This window comes from Empidonax traillii, unplaced genomic scaffold (assembly GCF_003031625.1).
Source record: "Empidonax traillii isolate 1590-97213 ecotype Southwest subspecies unplaced genomic scaffold, ASM303162v1 scaffold173:size850371, whole genome shotgun sequence".
In the NCBI taxonomy this organism is placed as follows: Eukaryota; Metazoa; Chordata; class Aves; order Passeriformes; family Tyrannidae; genus Empidonax; species Empidonax traillii.
Genome location: NW_020955366.1, coordinates 588,981 through 614,265, shown reverse-complemented (window position 1 = coordinate 614,265; position 25,285 = coordinate 588,981). Strand labels below are relative to the sequence as shown.

The following is a 25,285-nucleotide window of genomic DNA, read 5'->3' as shown; positions in this document are numbered from 1 at the left end:
GAGAAAGTGTGAGGAAGAAGAGGCAGCAGAGATGAACTGTCATGGCCTGACATCAAACCCCTATTTCCCCATCGCCCCCACACCACCCAGCAGGGGGAGAGGGCAGAAGAGTCAGGAACAAAGGAATGGAGCTGAGCCTGGGAAATCAGAAGGCTGGGGGAAAGGTGTTTGTTTTTATTTTTAAATTTGTCTTTGTTTCTCTCTCTCTAAATTTATTTTTATTGGCAACAAATTCATTTTTGCCAAGTTGGCTCTGTTTCACCCATGACTGTAAATAGCAAGTGACCTCTCTGTTCTTTATCTTTGCAGCAAGATATTCTCTTGTCCTGTTGGGGAAGGGCAGTGAGAGAGCAGCTGAGTGGACCTCTAGCAGCCAATCAAAGTCAACCCACCATAGGTGACGTATTTTTTGGAAGCCATATTGAGCAAACAGTCTCCAAAAGAATTCTGACAAAAACAGGAAGATATTTCAGACACTTGAAATCTCTAATTGATTTACTGCTCCTTATATGGAAGTTAACACCTAGATATTATCATTTTAATTCTTTCACTGTTCACAACACACACACACACACACAAAAAGGCAAAAAGCTGCAAAGGTCCCCAATAAGAAAAAAAGATTAAGTATCAGCATTTCAGATAAGACACAAACAAAAAGGAATGTCAAAACCAAACACATTTCATATTAGTGCCAATGATAAAATCCCAGGCATCATGTTCTAATTGCGTGACTCAGTTCCATGAAACAAGTAACAGAAGCAACAAAGGGGCATGACTGCTAACTTGACCTCCAATATAAACCCTGAGTCTTCCAAAAGCCCTTTTGTGACGTATGTCAGTATGGTTTGGAAGGGCAGGAAAGCAGAGGACTCCCCCAACAAAACACTTCCTTTTCTGTCACAGATTTGGAGTTCTCATCTAAAAAAAGTGCTGCCTTGGGCACCAGTAAAGACTGGACTGCAGGTTTGCTTCTAATTCCACATGATGTAAAGGACTTTTTCTTACAGCATTTTGCATAAATACCTTATAGAAACGACGAAGGAGATGAACACTTTCTTCCCTTGCACCCTGGAAAAGATAAAATGTATTTCAGGGAGTACATACACAATTTACTTATTAATCACATTAAAAAACCCACCCAAAATTTATATAGAAGAGATTGTCTATTAATAACCCCACACACACTGTCTTCATCCCAGAATTTGACAGAATACATTTTGAACTTATAAAAATATAGCTTATGTGAGCTTATTAGTTTCAAAAGAACTTTTCTTTACATTACTGAGGTGGATGACATACAAATTTCAGAGAGAAAATTAAACCTAACACTGCTTGAGATGAGTTTAAACAGCATGATAACAGCAAAGCTGGGGACAGAACAGAGGTTTTGTTTCTTCTGCACAGAGTCACCAGTGAAATGATGTTCTAGAAGCTCAAATTTCACATTTAGGCTTATTGCAATGAGAAATGAAACAAATTTATTCAAGTATACTACAAGACTCAAAGCCTAGTAATGCTGTGATTGGAAATTTGAAATAAAATTCTCACCTCAAGACAAGCAAGGTGAACATCTTTTATGATGCTGCCATTTTTGGAAAACACAAGCTGCTTCAGCAACAGGCACCCAAGTTCCAAAGTTGCCAAACGGATTTTTGCATCTATGAAAAGAAAATTTCAGTACACAAAACAGCCCCAGTTTAATTATTGTTCTTCTCACTATCTGAGGTTCTTCAGTATTTTTCCTTTTCCCCCAACTGTCAAACTTTGCTCCTCTGTCACACACCCTATCTGACAAGCACGAGCGCTGATGCTGGCTTACAATGCTGATGGTTAAAAAAGAACTGGGAGAGTAATTTAAAGCGGAACTGTGCAATATGAAGGCAACAAAGATTAACACTATTAAAAAATAAGCCAAACCCAGTGCCTTTATTAATCTGCAACAGAGGGTGAATTACACTAAAATTACAAAAGGATCAGAAACATTTGGCATGGATAAAGTTTACAAGGTGAAAGGCAGCTTTGTATGTAGCATACTAATAAGGTATAGCTTGTCCTTAAAAGAAGTCCAAAGGATTCAGATACAGCCTGGATTTGAGAATCTAGAGAAGTCAGAGTGAAGGAATGCACCGGGATTTTAAGCTTAGTGTCAGAAGGATTTTAAAAGAAGATATGAAAAATTATGTACAGTCTGAGCTCAGTGATCTACACTAAGACAAGATAGCCAAGAGACAGACTGACATCTCAGCTTTTGACTCCAACTCCTGTTCCACCGCTTCAAAAGTTAGCACTGTGCTGCCAGAAACTAAAGATACAACGGTCAGTAACCCCCCCAAAAAACCCAGAAAAGATGTTCTACACAGCATTTAGCAAGTGTAATAAAAATCCAGTATTTGCACTCCTCCCCAACACTTCCCTCCCCAGACAAACCTTTACTTAAATAAATGCATTCCCTCTTTTTTCTGCTGCTGTATGTAGAAACTTTTCATATGTAAACATGTTTTTAATCTCTGAGTGGCAAATCAGCACAAGTTAATACTCTCAGATCAGTCTTGCAAGTCAAACAAACATTAGATTTTATTCTGCAAACAATCAGGAATTTGATAATGTGTCAGTTTCAGGGGAAAACCAGTTCCACTCATTTGAAGTTTTAAGGGGGGAAGTGCAGGGAGAAGAGGTGTGGCTTGAACAAAACTCAAGTTTCCATGGAATGGATTACTGAGCATTGTAACCCTCATTTCACAAAAGAAAAGCTGAAGGAGAAAACCTCACACTTTCTGCAGAACAGTTCATTACCAAAAATACAACCTGAGATTTAAAAGAAAAAATGATGGGAAAAATTGCTACCACCTACAGGTGATGAACAAAGGAGTGCAAAGGGTACCATATAATTTTCAGGACTGTTTCTCCATCGGAATTACTTCTACAAGCAAAACTGCCACAGATCATAATTTCAGGATGAAATCCCACATTAACACAAAATCAATCCATTTTTGTTTATTCAAACCAAGGATAAACCCAATAGTTGTCTTTCACAAACCATATGTGCATATTGTTCATCGAGGCTGAACAGTCATGATCCCTTCAGACAGAAGAGCCCAGATGGCTTTTCAACAGCTTCAAGAATTTCAGCTTGGAAGGAAAACAAATACCGGAAAAGCAATACCTGGTTGTGCAGCATAATTCATTATCCTGATGAGCCTTTCTGCAAGCACGTGATTATATGAGTTTCTCTCCTCAGCATGTTGAGCTGGAAGCTGAATTCTCTCCAGCTTGACTGGGTCAATTCCTGTCATGGGGGTGAGGGAAGAAAGGCAAATTGGAAAACAGGAATATGTCCTGAGGCAAGTACTTAATAGACCACAGCAATTTTCTCAGAAGATAATAATTAGCAATATGAAACTAAACAAGTTAGCTTTGAATTAATATTACAAGGAGGAACAACAGAAAGACTGAAGACATTGATGAATCCCTGAAAATTCTCAGCCTTAAACAGAGAATTTAAATCCCAAAGTGGTTGATGAAATCCAAGCTATTTTACTGTTTCTGTAATTCTCAGACTGTTTGTTTGCATCTAAATCAAATCAAAGTCAAGCCATACATCTGAAGAGCATAGTGACTAAAAGGGAAATGATGAAAGTCTGATTTTAAATTCTGCTCTGGTAGTAAGTGATCTGTTCATATATGTTTAAAAAAAATGGGAATTGTATTTTGTAACTAGGACCCTTTGATTGAGTACCCTCCCCCATGCAAATCAGATTCCCCCTTGCTTGTTATATAAGGAAATGAATCCCATTTTTCTTCAACATATTCCTCTAAAATATCAAGTTATCTCTCAGATTAGACTGGTTACTGTAAGACCTCTTAGGACAATACATAATTATGGATTGCTGGGGATCTCCCTGTCCTGTTCTCAAGAGCGGCAATAAACAACCTCATAAAACAGAAGATGATTATATTGAGATTTACAGTTTCTTCCAGTCCTGGCCTTGCAGTTAAATCTGCATAACAGCCCTTACCTTTGTTGTGTGACATTGCATATAAAAGACAGAGCACAAAGAGGGCATAGTAATCATCTTCAGGACAGTCCAGTGCATTGTAGACCATATCAAGAAAAGGCCTGTGGAAGAAGTAATTTAAAAAAGAGAAAAACGGTTAAGAAAAAAACATATCTAAAGAAAAATGGGTAACTATCTTATTTTACATGTAGTTAATGGAAGAGGCAAATTTACAGTAATGCACATTTTCAGGCATCAAAAACATTGCTGTTACAGAGTACTCAGATTATAGCCATGCCCTGTGTTTACAATCTGCCAATAATTCTGATGTTTTAACGGGATGTGTTACATAATACTTTCCCAGGAATTGATTGTTCAAACATTTACTGGTTGGTTGTGGCACATTTAGTACATATTGTAAAGCTTGTTCTAAGTGTATCCTTAGTAACTTCAAGGAGCTGCTCTCACTGCTGCCTAAAAGAAACGGAATATCTCCAAACTTATGTACTTAACAGAACTGAAAAGTTCTATTACAAGTAAGCACTTTTCACCAGAAGTTTGGAGGAAGCCAGATTGTTCTAAAACAAACAACAGCAGCTACAGGAAAGAAGAATTAACAAGCAGGGAACATCTGAATGAAAAAAAGAAAGCTTTGGATCGCAAATAAGCTTTGTTTTTCTGAGTTTAAGCATGTGTGACCTATGACACTTCTGCAGGAAGTTACAAAGCGCCAAGTTCACCCTTTACCTGTACCCTGAAGAGACCACAAAAGTCAGTGTAATCCAGAAGCCGTTTGGACATATCAGATATGGCTGAGATTCAGCTGATATGAGCACAAGCCTGACTGCAAGGCAGCTTGGCTTCTTGTCTTAAGCTGGCTTGCATCCAATCAGTTGCACCACTTCAGTGCACAAGTGAAAATTCAGTATATTTTCACAACTGGTCCAGACAAACAAATCATACATCAGGGAAGTGTCACAGTCACCAAGAGATGACAATCTAGAACCTGAGTGAAAAGAGTTAATTCCCCATCTTTTTAAGTATTTTTTAACAGGGAAAGGAAAAAAACCCACCTTACATTACCTAAATTACATTTGAATAAAATACATTAAAGTAACATCAAAGTCGTAAAAACAAATACATTTCCCTATCTTCAGAGCCAGCAGACAAGAAGCACCCACTACAAACTCCTGGTTGTGGTCAGCTGAGGGTCAGCAGGGCTATCAGAGCCCAGAACACAACATACTTCAGTACCTCCTCCCAGCCTGTGGCGCCATCAGGGCCACACTTAATGTGTCCCAGCAAAGCCACCAAGTCATAACAAGGGACTCGACCTTCCCGTCAGCTCCACACACACTTCCCCACCATGTTCTCTTTTACTGAAACAGGGCAATGATCAGATTAACAGACCATGCTGTTCCTCTGCTCAGTTCCTGACAATGCAGCACGTCGTGCCTTTCTGAAGCTGCACCACAATCATCCTCTGCTAGAAACGCCACCGAGGTATGACCCCTCTTTGCCCAAGGTCAGCACCCCTCTGTGCCCAGGCCAAATTTCCCACATACTGTAGATCTTAAAGGAAGGTAACTATTCAAGGAAAAGCAACCTAAATAATTAGCAATGTTGAAAACAAACCAAGAGGGCCCTCAGCTTTCCTGAGGGTTAAACAAGCCCTAAAGCCTCACGTCACCCTCAAACTGGGGGCTTTTCACCCCACAGGGGTTTCAGCAGGTCAAAGCTGCTGAAACAGAGGATGTTCATACAACACCAATATTACATAATATTAAATGATTTCTGAAATCTCTAATGCATTTTTCATTGTTTACCACAGCATACTAATTAGATTTGTGAAATTGCATAACTTGGAAAAAAAAAAACTTACTGCAGTAAGAGAAATAATTTTCATTCCAGATGCTTCTTCACAGCATTTCTATCTGCATAACCAGAGTCTCAGTCACAATAAGCTGAGGCCAAAACAACTTCCAAGAACCCCACTCACCAACAGTATTCAAATAGACTAAATACACGGCAGACCCAGAAAAACTCAGCTGAAAGAAAGCAGCAACCAAAGCCACAGCATAGCACAAAGATTTCACATTCTGGAAAAAGGCTTTGCTGTACAGCATATTGTAAAAGACAGTTAATTTAAAACATGTCTTTAAGCTCAAACTTTCCAGCAGCGAGGCCCATCAAAATAAAATTACACCCTAAAATACTTCAGCTGTCTCTTTTATGTTCTTCACAGCAGTAAAAGGGCTACGGGAAACTGAAAACCTGACTTAGCTTTTAGAGCTACAGAGTTTTAACTCCCATTTGTGATGTTTTCCATTTATTTTTCAACAACTATTGGACTATTTTTAAAAACACTTTTAATAGTAATGTCTATATTGTAAATATTTTCAAATATAAGTAGTTCTTAACTATGTAAGTATTTTCTCCCTTTTCTTGGCTTTTACTACCAACCTGATAGAAGAAGCAGATCAAATGCCATACAAGTGTTCTTCTAATTATTTATTCTTGTGGAGTATGTCCACAACTGAAGACAACAGTACACTGAGGATCACTATCACCACAATCATGAATGATTATTCCAGTTTGGGAAGATTCACTTTGGGCATGGCATAAAGTTCACTGCATTTTCCACCATCACATGGCACCTCATCCACAAGACTCAGTGATTTCAATCAGTGTAGGACAGAAACTGTACACACTCAAACAAATCTCTTGAGAAATTTAGCTACTGTTTCTAATGCTACATTTGGCACTGATGATAACACAAGATCTTAAGCCATAGCAGCTTATCCACCAGTATTTCCAAAACTTCACATACAAAACGAAGGCCAGAATTGCACTACACAAGTCTATCCTTATTCTAAAAATATTTTTAGCTCTGCACATTCTTCGATGTTGTTTATTTTTAGGAAAGATGCAGGATGCTGTGAGATCATATCTGCAGAACAAGAGAGTCCTGAACTGCAGACGTTTGCCAAATGCATCACATCTAAGGATTTTGCACTTTGAGACCTGAGCATCACAGTCACTTTAGTATTCAATGCAGTCATGGCCAATTTCTTTCTAAAAGCCATTTGGCACATATTTTAGTCAAATTATCAATAATCTAGAACAATGTATTTTAAAGCCAGTTCAAGTCAAGGTTCAATTTCACTTTTACAATGAAATGAAATGTTATCTTTATTAATGAACGTAATCTAAGGTACATCAAAGCTATAATGGAGACAGAATGAAATTCTGGGAATACCAAGGCAGCATTTCCCAAGTTTAAAAATAAATTTAAAATGCTATTAAACATGTGCATTTCCCCAACAGACACATCTGCAATTACTTTTGTGTCAGATACAGCACATTCTGTTTCTTTTCTTTAACATCCTATTAACAGGAACACAAAATTCTTACTGTGAAGGTGTCTTATGTATTTAATATATCCAAGTTTAAATTGTTAAGTCAGGGTGATTTCTGCTCCCAGAAACACTTGAAAACTGCATTTTCAATAGAAGTTTTCAATACCCTTAAGATACACTAATGGACCCTGGAAACTGCACATAGGTTAGAAGGGTTTATGTGTAACCACCACCACTAAAATTTTGCCAGATTCAGCCCTGAAGAGTTTTCCTTGTTATTTTCTCCTACAGGTGCATACAAAACTGGCAAATGTGACCTTAAATATAATTAATAAACCTTCTTCTGACTTAATTTAGAGGTTTAGAAAACTCTGGAATGCAAACATTTATATTTATAGGTTTGTTGTGTTAATATTCTGTAATTTAACTTGACCAAATTAATGTATCACAATTGCCATAAAGTAAAGCACAAACTTTGCAAAGGAACAGGGTCATTTGTGAAACTGTGATGTGAAATTTGTGATGAGCAGAGAGGCTACATCCCACTTTTCTGTTGATTCCCTTATATGTGATGCAGAAGAACCCTGTAATTTTAACTGGAAGCAGATTTGAAACATCCCTTAAGAGAAGTGAAAGAATTAATGGGAGGACAAGGAAGGAAACAATACAGCAAAATATATTACAGTTCCTTTATACCTGTTCCAGTTTGTTATCTCACTCCCAGAAGCAGCTGCACTCTTTTCTTCATCTGTTGTATTCTGTTCTGTCACAGTAGAGATGGACAGCTCTGACAGCTTACATCTCTCCATGATCACCATCTCTATTTCTAAAAAAAACCAAAACACACCACCAAAATTGGATATTTTTAAAGTTATGACAAGCTCTTCTGTATTTTCTGTTTGCCATTAGTAGTGACTGATGCACCTATACATAAGAGGTATTAACCACCACCTCAGAAAGGTTAATGAATGAACAGATGTAGGCAAATTTTCTTCCCAGTAACTTTGTTTACATTTCTTTAAGGAGTTTGATGCTACAAGAACTGTAAACATACACATAAAATACGTAAAAGAAAACAAAGGTATCATTTTGGCAAATAAACAAGCAACAGTAAGCTCCCTTCCCCACAAACCACAGGAAGAAAGAGCATAGAACCTCTTTCTGCTAAAAAGATTTCTTTGTGAGGATGCTGGTGAGACTGGGGCACGGGTGGACATCAAGTTTCAAGGAGGGTGTAAAGAGGCCTCTACAATAACAGCACACAGGACACCTCGGCCCCAGTGCTTCAAAAACCTGACTTTCAGCAGAACCATCAGGACCAAATCCAGCTTTTGCTTAAGAATTTGGACAAAGATGACGACTAAACGCACCAGAGTAAACAGTAGATCATTTCAAATTTTCCCCAAATCATGGTAGACAACACACCATCAGCTATTTGACACCCCTTAAGGAAAGCCTTCTCAAACAGACTGCTTATCTAAACCTAAATTCAACCCTGTTTGGACAGGACTGTCCAAGCATAACACTCATTTTCAATTGCTTGCATGCCACACTGCCACATTTTTCTCAATTTCTGTTTCTAACAAATACAAGGCATCATTTTTATTTGCTAGTATACTCACCTTCATTTTCACTGCTTGTTCTTACACCTTTTGAACTTGCTTCTGTACCTTTAGATTTATCAAGGTCATCTTGGTTATCTTCAGATCCTCTCTCCTCTTCATCCTCTTCACCAACATTTTTATAGTTGGGTCTTTTTTGCATCCTCTTCTTCCCCTTCTGTTTATTAATTTCAAGAGACCTCTCAAGTGTTTCTGTTGGTTTGATGAAACATCTGATACTTGACTTTGCCTGTAAATTTGGAGAGTTTACACTGAGTTACATCAAGCCACTTTTAACTGTTATTCATAAAGAAACTTCAGTTCGTACAAAAGATGGGGTTTAGAATGTAAATTGGTATAATATTTACAAATCTCAAATCCATTTTAAAATACAAAAAAGCAACTTGTATCAAATCATCAGTAGCACACACTACCAAAGTAAAATACCCCAAAGATTTATCATTAAAAGGATGCCATCTTGAGACAAGAAGACACAGAGCTACCTATTTCATCAACAGAAGTTTATTAAATTATTTTCCCCTTCTTTGAACAGGTAAGATAGACAGTACACATACAATTAAGACACCTTTTGTGAAAAAGATGAAAGTAGCAAAATCCAGAGTGTGTGTTGTCAGTAGTGTATTAATATGAAATACACCCTTTAAAGGTCTTTGGCAGTAGCAAGGACAAAACCCACTGCTCTAAGCCACAAGCCTTATTTTGTTTGTTTGGGTTTTGGGGGGTTTTGTTTGTTTGTTTGTTTTGAGCCTTACACTTCCCTCAACATGAAACTAATCCTTGTATCAACTAGGAACAAATGACACTGTCACTAACCCTTTTTTTGGGTCTCCAGATGCTGACCTATGGAGTCTAGAAAATAAGTTTCATTAGACTTAATTTACCTTGTGTTTTACCCAAATTTATCACAACTGATTTTCCCAATTATTAAGTTATAGAGACAGCAATTAAATTTAAATGACAAATTTCTCCCAGAAGAAATGAAGTATTTCCAGGAGCCTGTGCCATCCTAACACAGAACAATGTATTCTCTGTAGAAAGAGACCAAGACACTACAAGAAGTTCTGCAACTAGAAGGACTAAAACAAAATTTGGGTTTCTACAATTTTGCAGCTTGTTTCTGAGCTGTGCTGCTTCAAGCTCGCTTGTCACTCGCTAGGCCTGCCAGCTGGATTACCAGAGTACAATAGAAACGTTGATCAGCCAAATCTCTCTTACCAAGAAGTGAAATACGTGGACTGGGGGCATCCTGCCAGCACAGGTTTATGCTAAACAAGACTGCTACAGAAACTCCATTACCTTTCAGAGCTTAACACTTCATCACATTTACCTGACACTGGCTAAAGGGTTTAAGATTTTAGAGCAAGAGAAAAGAACTAAGACTAGAGTAAATACCAAACTGATTCCTTTCTTTGCCTCAGGTGACTCAAGTACAATAAGCATCAAAGATGAGTGCATTGAAGAGACCTCAGGGAAAAAGTTTGGAAAAATCCCTCCCTCTACTTAATAAGGAACATCTCTACATAAAAACCAAGAGATTAGGGAAAGATCAGAGAAGAAACTGTCTACAAGTTAAAAGGCCAAAATGATTCTTTGAGCCTTCTGATGTTTTGCAAAGGTTTTATAGAAATCTTGCATAAGTCACCTTACATTTGGCAATGAAACAAACCACATAGGAGGAGGAACTTCCTACAAGACCAAAAAAACCCCGTAATATGAAATCTAGTACACATGTCCCCCAGTTGCCTCTCTGAGAAATTGTCAGTCTTATCCAACTGCAACACAGGAAGGTTATAAAACGACCAGGTTACCTTTTATTGGTGGCTTCTGGTCAGAAAGGTTGTAAGGAAAGGGAAGAACACCTTAAGCCCTGTTCTTCAGGGAAATAATAGAAAAGTAGCATACAAGTTGCATACTGCATTTTCCCCTTTCTGCATTCAGTTCTTACTTCTGCATTGCTGCCTAGAATCTTTTAGCTACTTTCTTTATGCAGAATGTTTGTACTTAACATCCTTGCATTTCTAACATGCTGTTGGCCACATGAGCAAAGCAGTACAAGAGACCAGTAGACAGTGACATGCACTGAGTCATGGTCTGTTCCACATAAAGAAAGACTGCTGAAAAAAAAACCCTCTACACATATATTCTGTTCTGCTAAACACAACAAGGCTGTGTATTTAAACCATTCTAAAATCAGACTTCAAATTCATTTAAATAGTATACGGTTTATTATATAAGTTGATTATACAGCTTGAGGTACTGCTACTTTACACATCTAAAATATCTTTCAAGCATATTTTCAATGATGGTTTGTCTTGTGCAACGTGTGCTGGTAAAATAAGGCAGTACCAGTAACACCTTTTACGGGAAGGGGAAAGTAGGTTAGAGAAGAAACATGCACTGGGTAGAAGTGGCCCACATCTGAATTATGCAGGAAAACAGATCTCACAGGAAGTCAGGTTAACCTTGGTGTGATGTCTGACAACAAGTTTAAGTGCATTCTGCTGGCTACACATATTCAACTCTTATTGGGAGATAAGGGTTGAAAAACCAGAAATACAGGGAAAAAATATGGAAAAATAAAGTTGTGTCCTAATTTGCTACACTTTGAGGTGGAGAACCTGTTCAGTAGAGGTCAAGCAATGGTAACTGCCCTATGATGTCCAGCAGATCTCTGTGGGTAGGTTATTGTCAATTCGTAAGATATTAGCAGTTACAGATGCTGGTCATTTTTTCCATAAACTGCTTTTCAGTAAAAAGCAGCACTTGTTCCTTTTGTGACAACTACCACTGCTTTTTGTCCTAAATCACTCTGGATATTTTGCATTTATACACAGCAATTGCAATCCTTCTCAGCTCTTGTTTTTGTGAAGTGTTCTTTACTCATTTAGTCTGCTAGGAAGAGGACATGTGACTCTGCTTCTCGTAGTCTGAGCCCTTCCTGTGTACACCACATTCCACTTTAATTCATCTTAATAGGAAGATGAACAGAGATATCACTTTCTACTTACTTTGGGTTTTAGAAACTGTCAGTTACACTTCAGCTTAAACATATCAAGACATCTCAGTTACATCCCCAAAACAACGAGCTTAGGAGATTATCAGGGTGGTTATCATGAGAAGTTATAGTAAAAAGGAAGTAAAAGATAACTTTGGGTCTGACTTACGAATAAACACAATTCTGCACTCAGATAAAACGCAAATTAAAAAAAACCTTACTCATCACTTTTCTCTACTACTTCAAAACAAGTAATTCTAAAGTAACTTCTGAAATAGTTTCCAGTATTCAACAGAAATTTGCAATTATACTGATACACCTTATGGTCCAAGGAACAGCCGCTGAAATGGCTCACAATGCTCAAAAATCAACTTTCTGCTCTATGAAGTTCCATCACAGAGGAACAAGAAACTGCCTCACCTTAACTTGACTATGCCTCTGTATCTACACTGCACTGAGCTGTGTATCAGTAGAAAATACCAAGCCATACATGCAGCAGTTGTTCATACACACTGACAGAGAGCAGCTCACATGACAGCTTCTCTCCCTGGAAGCAGGGCATGGATCTCTTCTGCTGAAGATCACCCCACTGTTTCTGCACATAACCAACCTCCCCCAGTGGGCTTTCTCACAGTACATGTTCTCCCCTCAGTGGTTTCATTGAAGAATATGGTTTAATTTACTAAAAATTAAAGTTTCTCCCATGGAAGTTTTCCCCCTCATCCAGCACTCTGCATTCTCTGTAACAAAGCTCCACCTCCAGCTGATTGAGAAACTGCAGAAAGCCAATACTCTCCTATTTACTACCTGTTCAGGTAGGACAGAATTCCCCATTTACATACTGTGAAGATATATCTCTAAGGTCGGTAAGAAGCAGCAACCTAAACAGCATTACAAACATAAGAGAATAGATGAACAGGAGTTTACAGGGAAGCCCCCATATTTCTGACATTAGTGGAAGCACACAACACATGCTACAGGTATTTTGTAACTCTGTACAGTAACTATGACAGGAAAAGAAAAATCTCACTTCTGTAACAACTGGTGCTCCACCCTCTTGCCACAAATTTCCTTGTAACAAAGCTGCTTCTGCACAAGTCACACACAACATTCAGTGTGCAGCCAGCAGAAGGTCAGACATTTCCCACCACAAGTAAGGGATTGCTTTATTACCTTAAAGCACTAAGTCAACTCTACCATTCTACTACAGATTTTTTCTAAAATAGATTCTAAATATTCAGGTCAATAGAACAAAATACCAGAACCCAAAAGCTACTGGATGAGATCTGCCCACACAGCTTCCAATGCACTTCACAAACTGTGAGACCCACAACAAAAGGGAAAATATATGTATGACCCTTAAAAAACCAGTAACAATAGCATCTAGCAACGTCTACACAGGGCTGAATGCGAAGGTACAAGGGCAGTAACTGGGTGACAGCCCTCCCACCTGTCTGAGGCTGCTCTCTACTCTCATGCACACTGCTGCACATCTTCAGAGGTGATCAGTTTTACTGCTAAAACACCTCAAATATTCAGAAGAAAATCTTTATTTCCTTCTATATCCAAGCACAGAAGACTGGATTACAGAAGTGTCCCATTAAAATGATGATCCAACAACAAAAGCTGAAGTCTATTGCTGCTCTTCTCTCCTAAACACACACACCTTGGCTTATCAGTTCCCAATACCGCATTTCATTTTTCAAAGATTTTCTTTGCCTCTAAAACATTAAAATTAAAGACAGTTGGCCACTTACTGAGTTTTTCTGTATGTCTTGCTCAACCTTAGAAGAAAACACCGAGAGGTCACCATTGAGTATAACCTCAGCCAAGGAGTTCACCAAAGGAGCATAATGTATAATTAGAAAAACCTATTAAAAGAAGAATGGAAAGAAATATCAGACATATTTACAGAATGCATACAATTTCACAATTTCACTCACTGAACAAACTCCTTTGACCTTCTTAAATGGTATCTTTGGTTTATATGTAGTATGACTGGTAACACTGACTGATCATTAAATCTACTTTAAAAGACAGGAGACCATAATCCTCTTTACAGCTATTTGAACTTTCTCTACCTTTGAAGCCACCTAGTTTTAACAATTGTTCATATTCTTCCTTCCTTCCTTCTGAGATATGTAAATTCTCTCTCCTTATCAACTTTGAGATAAAAGTTATATGATACTCTGGCAAGGAATTGCTCCAGAAATTAATTTTTTTTTAGAAACAACACAAACTGATTATGGTGCACAGCATCCACGGATCTTCCATGACAACAACTGTGTGGATTCCAGGAAGTTCTGTGCCATGACCACAACTGCTGTGCGGTGATTGATGAGTAAATGCCATGCAATTGGCTGAATGCATAAGTAGTTTTTCTGCATCACAAGTTGCTTTTCTGGCTCTGAAATTGCAACAAATTATGGTCTAATACAAAGCAGCTACATAAGGCAGGTAAGGGCCATAGTGCCTGGAACATTAAAGCGCTTTAATAGATTTCTCTGTTTACACAAACTCCTCTCTTTTGAGCCAAGGCTTACAGAAGTATGGGCCAGCAAACAACCGGCTTCTGGACAGAACCAGCTCAGGTCCAGTTACAATAACCTTCTCCCAGCTTATATGCATTCTCTTCAGAGGAGATTCAAAGCTGGATCCCTAAAGAGCTGCAAAATTCCAAAATAATTCCTAAGTCATTAAATCTAATCATTGTTTTGACAATATTTAGCTCAATGTTCTCCACAGGTTTTCGGATTAAAGCCAGCACCATTCCAGACCTTCAAAAGGGAAGCGATTATTAGCCTGTGCTGCTGACCCATGTAAAGCTTTGGAAAGTCTCATCACACCTCCAAAATGCTTTGAAGAACCTCCAAATCACTTGAGCTCCTGCCAATCCAGAAAGTGTTGCTCGACTGTACACAGGCCTGTTTTGGTGTAAGTACATCACATGTTCACTTTGGGAACAGGGGGTGAAAAGTCCCAGCAGTGCATTTTCATTTGCCAGCACGGGTCTCTCAAGCACTTGTCTCTAATATATCAGTAGTGCCTAAAGTGTATCCCTGGTGCCAATAACAGAAACAGTTTGCAAGGTTTGTCAGATCCTCAGTGTGGAGTTTTTCAGATCCCACTCCATCAAAGACAGACTTTGGGCTAAAAAAGGCAGAAAAAGATGCGTTTCTGCCAGTTGCAAAAACAGCAGCTTGATTTTCTGTATCACATCCCATTCTGATGCACAGAACTTGTTCTCAATTCTTTATGACTAGTTCCATTTTCTTTTTTAAAAAGAATGAAGAACATAGATACAAATCTTGAAGTGATACCCAATCGATGCTTCCACTGAAATCAAAGAGGTTAAAAGAGTTCAACTCAAACAACCCTACGATGCAGATTCCTTTAGTTACAAGAAGCTGTTGCTCCCACAGTTTTATCTGTGGTAAATAACTCCCACATCACCACAATTTTTTAGAATTTCAACTAAGGAGTATCAAATTATATTATCACAGAAAAAAAAAAAAATCACACTTTTAGTAAAGCTCCAAAAAAAGAATGAAATTATGGGCCAGACAATTATAGAAGGACTGCTAAAAAACCTTAAGTTCAAAGAAAAAGAAATATAAATTCTATGAATACAAGTCAAAACTATATTCAGGGATGTAATTTAAGAAAACCAATCTCACAGCAAGGCACTGAAGCCTACAGAGAGAAGATTAATTTTCTCTACAGTAAAAAAATCCACTGTAAAACTCTTAATTTGCAAGTAAGTTCCAGAAAGAAAAGGAGGTGGGAACTGGTAAGAATAAGAATTAACAAGTACTTAATTATAGACTTAAGCACCAGGCATAAGGAAATTCCACTTGAGAGAAAGTGAGATTTTGGTAGTGGTGGTTTTTGGGGTTTGGGTTTTTAAAAAGGAAAATTCAGACCTGAAATCTTTTACAGCTTAGTAGATCCAAAATGCAATAAAGCATCTAACTAAATTCCACCTGCCATTGCTCCAAGTTCTGTCCCAACATGTTGCATGACTCTGTGATGCATCATTGGTCAGGTGGTGACAATCCAGTCATGGACTGCTCTAGAGGTTACCCTGTGCTATGGGAACCTCAGAGGAATGACATTAACTCAAGTAAGAACCTATCTTGTCTGCTCATAAAAAGACAAAATGTTTTGCCTTTTTTTTTTTTTTTTAACAGAAAGGTTAAAGCCTCCTTTTGCCTAATTGTCTTTAATGGTTTTGCCAAAAACACAGTAATTCATAAATCACAACAGTACTGAAAAACTTATTCTGATACACAACAAATACTTAAAATACTTACTTGAGACAGAAGATAGAGAGAAACTTGGAGACTTATTTTTGGACGCTCTCCACCCTATGGGAAAAGGTTACAAAAAATGCTGATTTATTTATACAAAGTTAAAGCCATTTACACTGTTTAATATTTAATTGAAAATGTTTAAGATTGTATTATTCCACATTCTTCTACAAAATATTCAGAAAGCATGGCTCTTTTAACATTCACTGCTTGTGAACTATTTCAAATGGAGACTCTTCATGGTCACTTCAGTAACTTCAATTTAAGAGGTGAGGATATGAGAAGGACATTGGTTTTCACTATGCTACTATTCTTTCACAAAGTTCTTCTCAGTTAACATTCATTAAAATCTGCTCTAAAAATCAGCTATTTGGAAACAGTGAAATATTATCTATATAATAGAAGTGTGTTCTTGGCAGACACTTCTTAAATCAAGCAAATAACACTGGGCAAAAATATTTGAAGTGTTAACTTCAGCACAATAACACTAAGTTTATAGACCAGTAGTATTGAAAATGTTTCTAAAAATAATCAGTGATACTTTAGAAAAATCACCAGATAAATTCATCAGAAGGTAGGAACAGCCCAATTTTATGATTGCAAATATCTCCAGCCTCATGATAACAAACATCTGCCTGAAAATAGGAGGAAAAGTAGGGTTTTGTACAGGGAACAAGTCAAAATAGCTGAAATGAAAGTAAAAGTCAGGAAAGCTCCTGCACTCTATTTCAATTGTCTTATCAAGAGCAAGACAAGAGGCTGATTGTTAATTCAATCTTCAGTGCACATGCAACATACTGAATTCATTAACTTGCAGGAAACCTGATCTAATGAAAGCATGCTGAAATTCCAAAGTATTGTGATCTTAAAACAAACCCACTACATTACAAGAAGGGGCGGGGGGAAACAAAAAAAAAAACAACAACCAAAAATGAACTGAACAGTGAATTTCTTTTTTTAAGACAACTCAATGCTAAAAGCTGTGCAGGTTTTAAAAGAACAGTTTCTATTTCATTAAAAAGTAGCTCTCCACCAAATTTAATGGCTATGCCTTAAAAATAAATTCAGCCGTATCACATTCCAGCACAGCTTCTCTGCAAATCAAAGAATCAAGTATCAAAATCAAAAGCTTGTATTTTCTGTGTTGTACAGATTTTAACACCATGGGAAATTTGCACATGAACTGTGAACAGGCATTATAACCTGCTTTTGGCAGAAGACAAGTTACCTTATCAGAAAAGGAAATCACACGTCTCCCAGTGTCAGAGAAATTTAAACCCTGTTCTGAATTCACAGTTGTTCTTGTCTCCACTACTGTCAGCTTTTAACCACCATGTCATCCAAAGCAGTACTTCTGACTTCAGTACAAACTGAATCTGTTGCGCTCTTAAATTCATTCACAGGGGATTTCCCTTATAGTCACCTCATTTAAGCAGTTTCATGTAAAAACACACAAACACAGATACCAACAGTATTAACCCTGTTACAGCAGACACATCCCGAACAAATCACTGAGCTGAGAACAAGGAGTACCTTTGAGGATTAACTGTTTGCAGATATTAGCTTACCTTATCTTGATTTACTAATGAATACACATAGAGGGGAAGAAAGAGTCTATTAAGTAGGTGGTCTGTCAGCACATCGTTTAAGAATTCGCAATTAATGATGAGGATATCATTAAGGTAATGCAGGTGATCGAGATGTTCTGCTACCAGGTCACTCAGTTTGCCCCTATTTCTGTGCCTGAAAGAGAACAGAAAGAAAGAATCACACATCAGCCATAAAAACCTAGGTAAAAAAAATTAATGTGCATCCCTGACACAGATCACCTTGTGCAGACAGACTGCCTGGAGAAGATGTTTCAGTAAAGTCAACTTTGCAAGCAGCAAAGAATGTTCAGGCTTTTATGTGCTTTAGGATGCACATATCAAGATTTTCTTCACTGACAGAGGCTTTTCACAAGCCAAACACAAAAAAAATGGTAAGATTTGTTCCCAAAAATGAAAGAAAAATTCTGTGTTGTATTTAATATCTACCTCTTCACTTTAAGAAAGCAAGAAACAGACACCCACTCCAAGGTGGGGGTGGCAAGGAAAACCTGAATCAACAAAATATTTCTGTAGTTGATAGTGGAATATTACACAGCCATGTCAGGTCTGATAAAGTTCATCTTCCCAGTTTAATTTTTTTCCCTAGAATCTTTTCAGAAAGATCTTCTTCTGAGATGATACATGGAAAAGGAACATTAAAAAGACAAAGACTATAAGATCGGGAAGCACAAAATACCTTTTTTGCCTTCTGGATAGCTACTAAATTTAGCAGAATTAAACAGAGATGAAGAAAAAGCATGTTGCCAAACACTTATTTACTTGTAAGGATATTAGGACAGATTGGGCACACAGCACTAGCTGTTAACTTACAGAATGATTAAAAGCTTTGAGGAATGAAACTGTCTACAAGGGAACATATTCAAAAACTAACTTAACTGGACTTCTACAGACAAAATAAGGAGAGCTTTAGCATCTGGGAATAGCATTTCCATTCAATACCCAGCACTTGTAAAAGCTTACTCTTCATCAGTCTGCACACAGTTATCCAGTTCTATCACGTGGCTGCCAATAAACCAGACGAGGTTGGAGAAATAAGGAACTGCAGTTTTATCTCGGATGTAATGCAGCATAGGCTGGTTGTCCACTGAAGGGAAATCATTGAAAAGAATAATGAGTTGCCAGTATTTTTTATTGCTCTTTAAGAAATACAATAAAGTATCTTCTGAATTTTGATGACATGCTGGCTTTCCACATGAGAATATACCTGACACGATCTTATGCATGAAATGGAATCTACACAAACGTCATATCAGTTCTTAGCTGGCTTGAATGAGCCTGATATTGATATATTTACTTATGTCTGAAGATAAACAAATCTAGTGGAATTCAGAGAGGTTCTTTTAGCACATTATTTATTAAAAAGAAGAGAAAAAAGCACAAGAATAAAGCAGTAATGCTGAGAGTCAAGCTAGTTAGACTTACATGACACTGCATTAAGGAACACGGGAATCATCAGTGAAGGAAGGGCAAAAGAAAGACAACAGTTAACAGGATTAGGAACTGGGATAGCGACATCCTCTAAAAGGGTTAAAAAAGCTAAAGCACAAAGCATCTAAACTACAGGATACAGGGTAGGTGTTAGAGCAGAATATATGCAAATGGATAGTCAGAGAATTATCAAACCTGAACATCTGAGCTGGGCTTTTTCAGCTCTAACCTTTATATGACTACAACAATATTTAATGAAAATTCTAGACATTTTTTTCTGTAAAATACTTAGGTACATAACTGTATCAGAAATAGGACACGAAGCCTACAATTTTCTCTGTGAGCTCATATTTGCATTTACAGTTCCTTGAAGTAGAAGACCAAGTACCAAGTACCTGTTTCTCATCATACAAAAGAAAAATATTTTGTCCCTTGCGGTCAACACTGTGAAGACCCTGCTATGCAAACTACCCAGTCATCTGCAAAGCAAATTGCTCATTGTTCTAAAAAGATCTTGCACTCTTCTATAAAGACTGTCATCAAACCATAACTTAAGTGACAGAAAGTTGTGTTAAATTCAGCATGTAATTTAACTTAAAATGCATTAAAGAACAAGTCATGCATGAACATACTGCCTAATATTACCTTACAGCATGCTGATTTCAGAGGCAGAGATTTTGAATAAACAACTGTTTTTCTACAGAGATCACTGTGATATTCTCAGTTAATTAAAAACTTGCTTAACTACTCTGACAGTAAAGTTTCAGGTTTTTTCCTCATGTCCTCCTGGAATGCCCAGCACAGGAATTTGCAACTGTCCTCCTGGCCTTCACTAACACCTCTGGGAATGGTCTGGCTCTTCTTTAGACTGGGGTGACTGCAACACCCAGCAGTTCTACAGTCACATTCCAATGCACTTCAAATCCAAAAGGAAGTGATGTAGGTTACTGCTTCATACACTGTAAAGCTCAATTTCATCAGTAAAAATTAGTTTACATTCTTGAAACATTTTCGTTTTGGGGTTGGTTTCTGTTTGTTTACTTTTTAAATACAGTCACATTCTGATCTCTGCTGGAAGGGAAGCTAAACTTCCCTGTGTATGCTTGACACCTCGGGGTTTTTTTAAAGAAGTTTCACTGGTGAGAAAATAATGCCATTTACAAGTACATACTGTAGGTTAGGGATAATGTTTCATAAAAGTCAAAATGTGTATCTGAAGCATGTCAAAATGCTAAGCTTCGCAATCCCATAAAGCAGACAGAAAATCCTCCAATGTAAATAACTGAAAATTAAACTACAATCAAGCAAGATTTGTACACATGCCCTTTTTAATATACAAAAAGCATACCTTTGTAGACATTTAAAGTTATAGTCCTAACAGCAATCCTGACCATGCTTTCGGGGTGGTTAAAAAACTTAATAGCTTCGGTGTACAAAGCGAAGTCATTAGTGTGCTGTAACAAGGGGAGAGAAAGCATTTATTCAGTAAACATGTACTGGATATTTGTTGGGATTCTGTATGAAATTTTTTTAATGTGGATTAATATGGAATTTTTACCTTCTACTTAAGTAATCTAAAGGAGTTTACAACGCACAGTCAGTTGCATTTGTAGCTCTGCATTAAAATAAACTGTTTTAAGCATCAGAGCTTCCCATGATAAGCGAGCACATACTCAGTGCTATCGTGCCCTCTTCTGGCAAAAAGCAGAATGGAGCAAGGAAAAAACGATTTCAACTTTGCCCTTTGATTACTCAGGTTTTTTGGACTTTGACTAAACCTCTTAGAACCAAGTGATGCAATAGAAAAAAACCTGCTTACGAAAGCACAAGAAAACAAGACATAAGTCAAATTCTCAGGGCAGTAAAATTCAGAACTCCTGAAATGGTTCAATATAACAGTAACTTCCAGATTTTTATTTTATTGTAGTTGTATGAGGACAAAGGACTTCTTCACCAGGCTTCTGCAGAGATCCCCACAAATGAATCCTCAATCACTGGTATTATCATTATAAAAATAAATGCAAGACATTATGAGACGAGACTAAATAGAGTATGTGCCACACTGCCATCAAGTTCGAATTCAAGTCCACTTATCATTACACTGCAACTTTCTTCACTTACCTCATTATAAAAGAAATGTACAGTATGATTGTTGAGCTTCAGGGAAAGAGTTTTCAAAAATGATATGTAATATGCCATGATCTCCTCATCAGAAAAGTCAAATTTGTGGACAATAATAGAATTTACATAGTTATTAGAAAGCAGGTAATCTGAAAAATAAGAGGTTAACGGAAAAAAAATCATTATGGTAACAGGCTGTATTTAAGATACCAGCCAGCAACAAACTACCTGATGCTTGAAGATCCCAATTTTTAGCCAAACAACTCATGTGATGGTTTCAAGCAGTAATACAAAGGAATTGTTCCCTCCAAAGACTCCTGAGAACAAGACAACTGAGAATATGCTTCACCTTCCTCGATGTAGGTAGGTTTGGCAGCTAATAACACTTAACTCTCTTTTCCTCCCCAAATCTTAACTCTCCAAGCCTCAATATAACTTTCTCTTCATGATAGTTGTAGAGAACATGAAACTAGCTATTAATTCTCCATCCTCTTCATATTTTTTGGAGTCGATTTAAACTGTATTTTGATTCAATTAAAAAGATTGTTAGTAATTCATACAGTTCTGCAAAGGGCTAATAGTACTAAATTTCATTGAATGAAAGGGGATTCAATCAAATCTTAACCATTTAATCCTAATCAGTCTAGGAATTGTGCCCTTACACAATGATGTTTCGTGACTGATGTTCTCAAAAAGGATGTTGAGAGTCTGCAGCAGTTGCACACACACGTAACGACCAGACTTCTGACGCAAGATGTTCAAGAAGAAAACAAACATATTCTTCTCCAAGAAAAAGCTGAAATAAAATCAGAGGTGTCATTAAGTCACATGCTGTAAGTAAAGGAACAGAGGTACGTAATTTGGCTAGGGTCAGGGATGATTCAAAGCAAGTTTGACCAACAGCATGTTTTGCTTTTATGAAGAATTATTTTGCAAAGTTGTATCTCTATAATAAAAAAATATCTTTCAAAAACTTTAGGTACTAAACACAGGGGCTTAAAAATTCAAATTATGCAAAGGAAGGATGTTAAGGGCCTTTTTTACTGTATTTTAGTATACTCACTTTATCAGGCAGCTTCCCTGCCTTACAATCATAACTTGGAAGGGGAGAGCCTCTAAATGAAGGTTACACTTTTCTTCACGTGCCCATTAAGTTAAACTTTTTCTTTTCAACACTGCAGAGCTTATTTTTGATCCACTTTAGTTATTTTTTCCCACATTCAAACAGGCATTTCATGGCTCATTATACAATTCAAACAGAAGTGAACACTTGCAGTGTTTTTAAACCAGAAATGCAATATAAGGGAACAATGTGGACTCTTTCCTACCAGGTTATAACAAATACACATCTACGAAAATTTCTTTATATTAACAAAAGAAAAAACTCCTCATTCCTAAAATTCTCCCAAGTAGGGAAGACAGTAAGGAATGTGACAGAATTACAATATAGATATGACTAATCAGAATAATTTTCTTGGTCCACATCATAACCAATTCATACTGAAATAACCTTGTAATAATAAAACAAACCACTCCCTAAACAAGTAATTAAAACCACCAAACACTTCAGCTTTTATTATCTCAATCACAAATTGTCTTCGTAAAAGAACAAGTGTTTTGAAACAAACTGCAAATCAAAGGCAATAAATACTGTCACATTTGCAACTGTATTTGTTTTGAAGTTCACTTTTCTATCGCCCTACTCTATAAGGATTAAAACAACACCTGAACTAAAACTTTAAATAACATAGCTAGAATAAGACATTTATTTGTGATATCTTAGGTAAACTGAAGTGAACAAATTGAAGCAATATGATATTATTAGATGTTTTAAGTAAATCTGGGCACTAAAATCAGTTAGTTTGTATTTATATCAAAAGAATGGAGAGTCAAACAAAAGCAGTACATGAAAGGGACTCTGGACTTCGAACACTTTTTAAAATAAACAGATTCTTGTACGACATGAATATGAGCCTGCTCACCCACCTACTACAGGACAGGGCTTTCTATACACATTCAGGAAATATAGTCTTGGAAGAATTAATTTTTGAACTAGAATTCTGTAGAACTCTAAGCATTCTTTAAAAACAGAAGCAGAGTCCAAACTGCTCAGAAGAACTTACTCAAACACTGAGCTGTCATTCTGGTCCCCCCATATGAGGATCTCAGTTATGGAACGAATTGTCTCCACCAGCAGGTTTCGGTTGTGATCTGTTACCGTTGTGTTTTTAGTCAAAATATGATACATGTACCTAAAAGAAAAAATAAGTACAAGTAATATGCTGTCCTGCCACTTTGTCTTTAGCAACTCTAACTTACTGTAGACCCACATGTATGCACACGCTATGTCTAATCATTGCACAATTCTAAAATCCTAAACTTTCCTTTTAATACTGAGGCAGAAAGAAAAGCCATTGTTAAACAGAATATGTGGCAAAGGAAACAATCTCTAACTAGCCAGTTATGAGTGTTTATGCATATGTTAACATGGGACTAGAAACTGTGTAACACTTGTCCCACCCTGCTTCTTACGTGAATTTCTCTGGAATATGTTGAAGTCAAAGGAGTGATGGGCAGAAAAAAGGAGAAACAGAAGAAGCAGGTAAGTATGGTATGGGAAAGTGTAACTGTGGAAAGAGGCACATACAGATCTAACTGGAGACATCAGATCCCTTCTCTTGTCAGCACAGATCATTTACAGAGTCACATCAATTTGATGTTTAATACCAGGACTGTCAAAGAATATTCATTCATCTTGGCAAAGCCTAATCACCAGGTCTCTGGTCCCTGGAGCACAGAAAAACCGACTGGAAAGGAGGCAAATTCCAGCTTTACCATGACAAGGGCAAGAGTTCAAAACAAAAAAAAAAAAAAAAAAAAAAAAAAAAAAAAAAAAAAAAAAAAAAAAAAAAAAAAAAAAAAAAAGGGGATGTTTGTATCACACAGGTGACAGGAAGCTAAATAAAATCTGAAAGGCTTGTATTCTAAGTCTGAGAATTTTACTCATCAAGGTTAAGTGCTTTTCACTCCCTCCAAAATAAGTTGTTACATCAAAGGTTACTTCTGTCTGTCCCACAAAAAAAAAAAAAAGGGGGAGGAGGGAGGGTTTAACTTTGATCATATTTACAGTTTACTTTAAATTCACATCAAACCCTTGAGCTGCCACTGAACTGGGTAGAGCTTCACAGGACCTGCTGCAAGACACACTCCATCCCCACAAGGGAGTAGGTGCTGTTTTAGAGAAGCTGATTTGGTAAAATACTCTATGCTGTGAGGGTAAAACACTGTGTGCTTGCTGATCTTGATATTACTTAATCATCACACAACATTTTACTGTGTTGAGTACAGCACAGGGACAGCCAGAAGTAAACAGCTCTCAGAAGTTCACAGCTTTAACAAATGTGATACACCACATTACCTTCCCTCACCCCAAAATCAGCAATGTGACAAAGCCTGTATCACATTACCAAAGCCATTATCATATGACACGGATCACCAGACAGCAAAGGAAAGAGGAGGAAAAAGAGAGGAGGTGGCAGGAGAGGGGGAGAAAATTGGCTTTTCATAGTCTTTCTCTTCAGTAAAAAAATATCTCTCCCTCTTCATGGTGTTTTTTTTCCCCCTTCATAAATCAATACTCATTTTCAAATCCACAACAGAAACTGCTCAGGCTGAAACCACTTTAGGAAAACTTGGTTCACAGCTATCTCCTGCAGTCATAACTGGCTGGTTACATGCAGTGCCATAACAGTCATTAAATGGCAAGCCAAAGAGCACCTGCAAATCCTCTTCCACTAATCCAAGGATCACAGTCCAAGATTCCTTCTGTGGAGACTGACAGTGTG

The 25,285-nt window shown here is 37.3% G+C and overlaps 1 protein-coding gene across 6 annotated transcripts in view; it reads right to left on the bottom strand.

The window, feature by feature from the left end:
* CLEC16A (C-type lectin domain containing 16A) overlaps nucleotides 1-25,285 on the bottom strand; it is a 54,753-nt gene that overhangs the window by 25,670 nt on the left and 3,798 nt on the right. For 4 of the 6 annotated variants that reach the window (XM_027885835.1, XM_027885837.1, XM_027885839.1 and 1 more), the window contains exons 2-16: nucleotides 23,564-23,692; nucleotides 22,103-22,236; nucleotides 21,441-21,589; nucleotides 20,668-20,773; nucleotides 19,314-19,319; nucleotides 18,852-18,975; nucleotides 17,850-18,024; nucleotides 16,285-16,338; nucleotides 13,729-13,842; nucleotides 8,977-9,205; nucleotides 8,051-8,180; nucleotides 4,017-4,117; nucleotides 3,164-3,286; nucleotides 1,549-1,658; nucleotides 1,024-1,068 (exon numbers count right to left, since the gene is read on the bottom strand). In XM_027885835.1, the coding sequence (XP_027741636.1) occupies nucleotides 1,024-1,068; nucleotides 1,549-1,658; nucleotides 3,164-3,286; nucleotides 4,017-4,117; nucleotides 8,051-8,180; nucleotides 8,977-9,205; nucleotides 13,729-13,842; nucleotides 16,285-16,338; nucleotides 17,850-18,024; nucleotides 18,852-18,975; nucleotides 19,314-19,319; nucleotides 20,668-20,773; nucleotides 21,441-21,589; nucleotides 22,103-22,236; nucleotides 23,564-23,692 (1,729 nt within the window). The remainder of the gene's footprint in view (nucleotides 1-1,023; nucleotides 1,069-1,548; nucleotides 1,659-3,163; nucleotides 3,287-4,016; nucleotides 4,118-8,050; nucleotides 8,181-8,976; nucleotides 9,206-13,728; nucleotides 13,843-16,284; nucleotides 16,339-17,849; nucleotides 18,025-18,851; nucleotides 18,976-19,313; nucleotides 19,320-20,667; nucleotides 20,774-21,440; nucleotides 21,590-22,102; nucleotides 22,237-23,563; nucleotides 23,693-25,285) is intronic. The other 2 variants (XM_027885836.1, XM_027885838.1) reach the window with 1 other exon arrangement.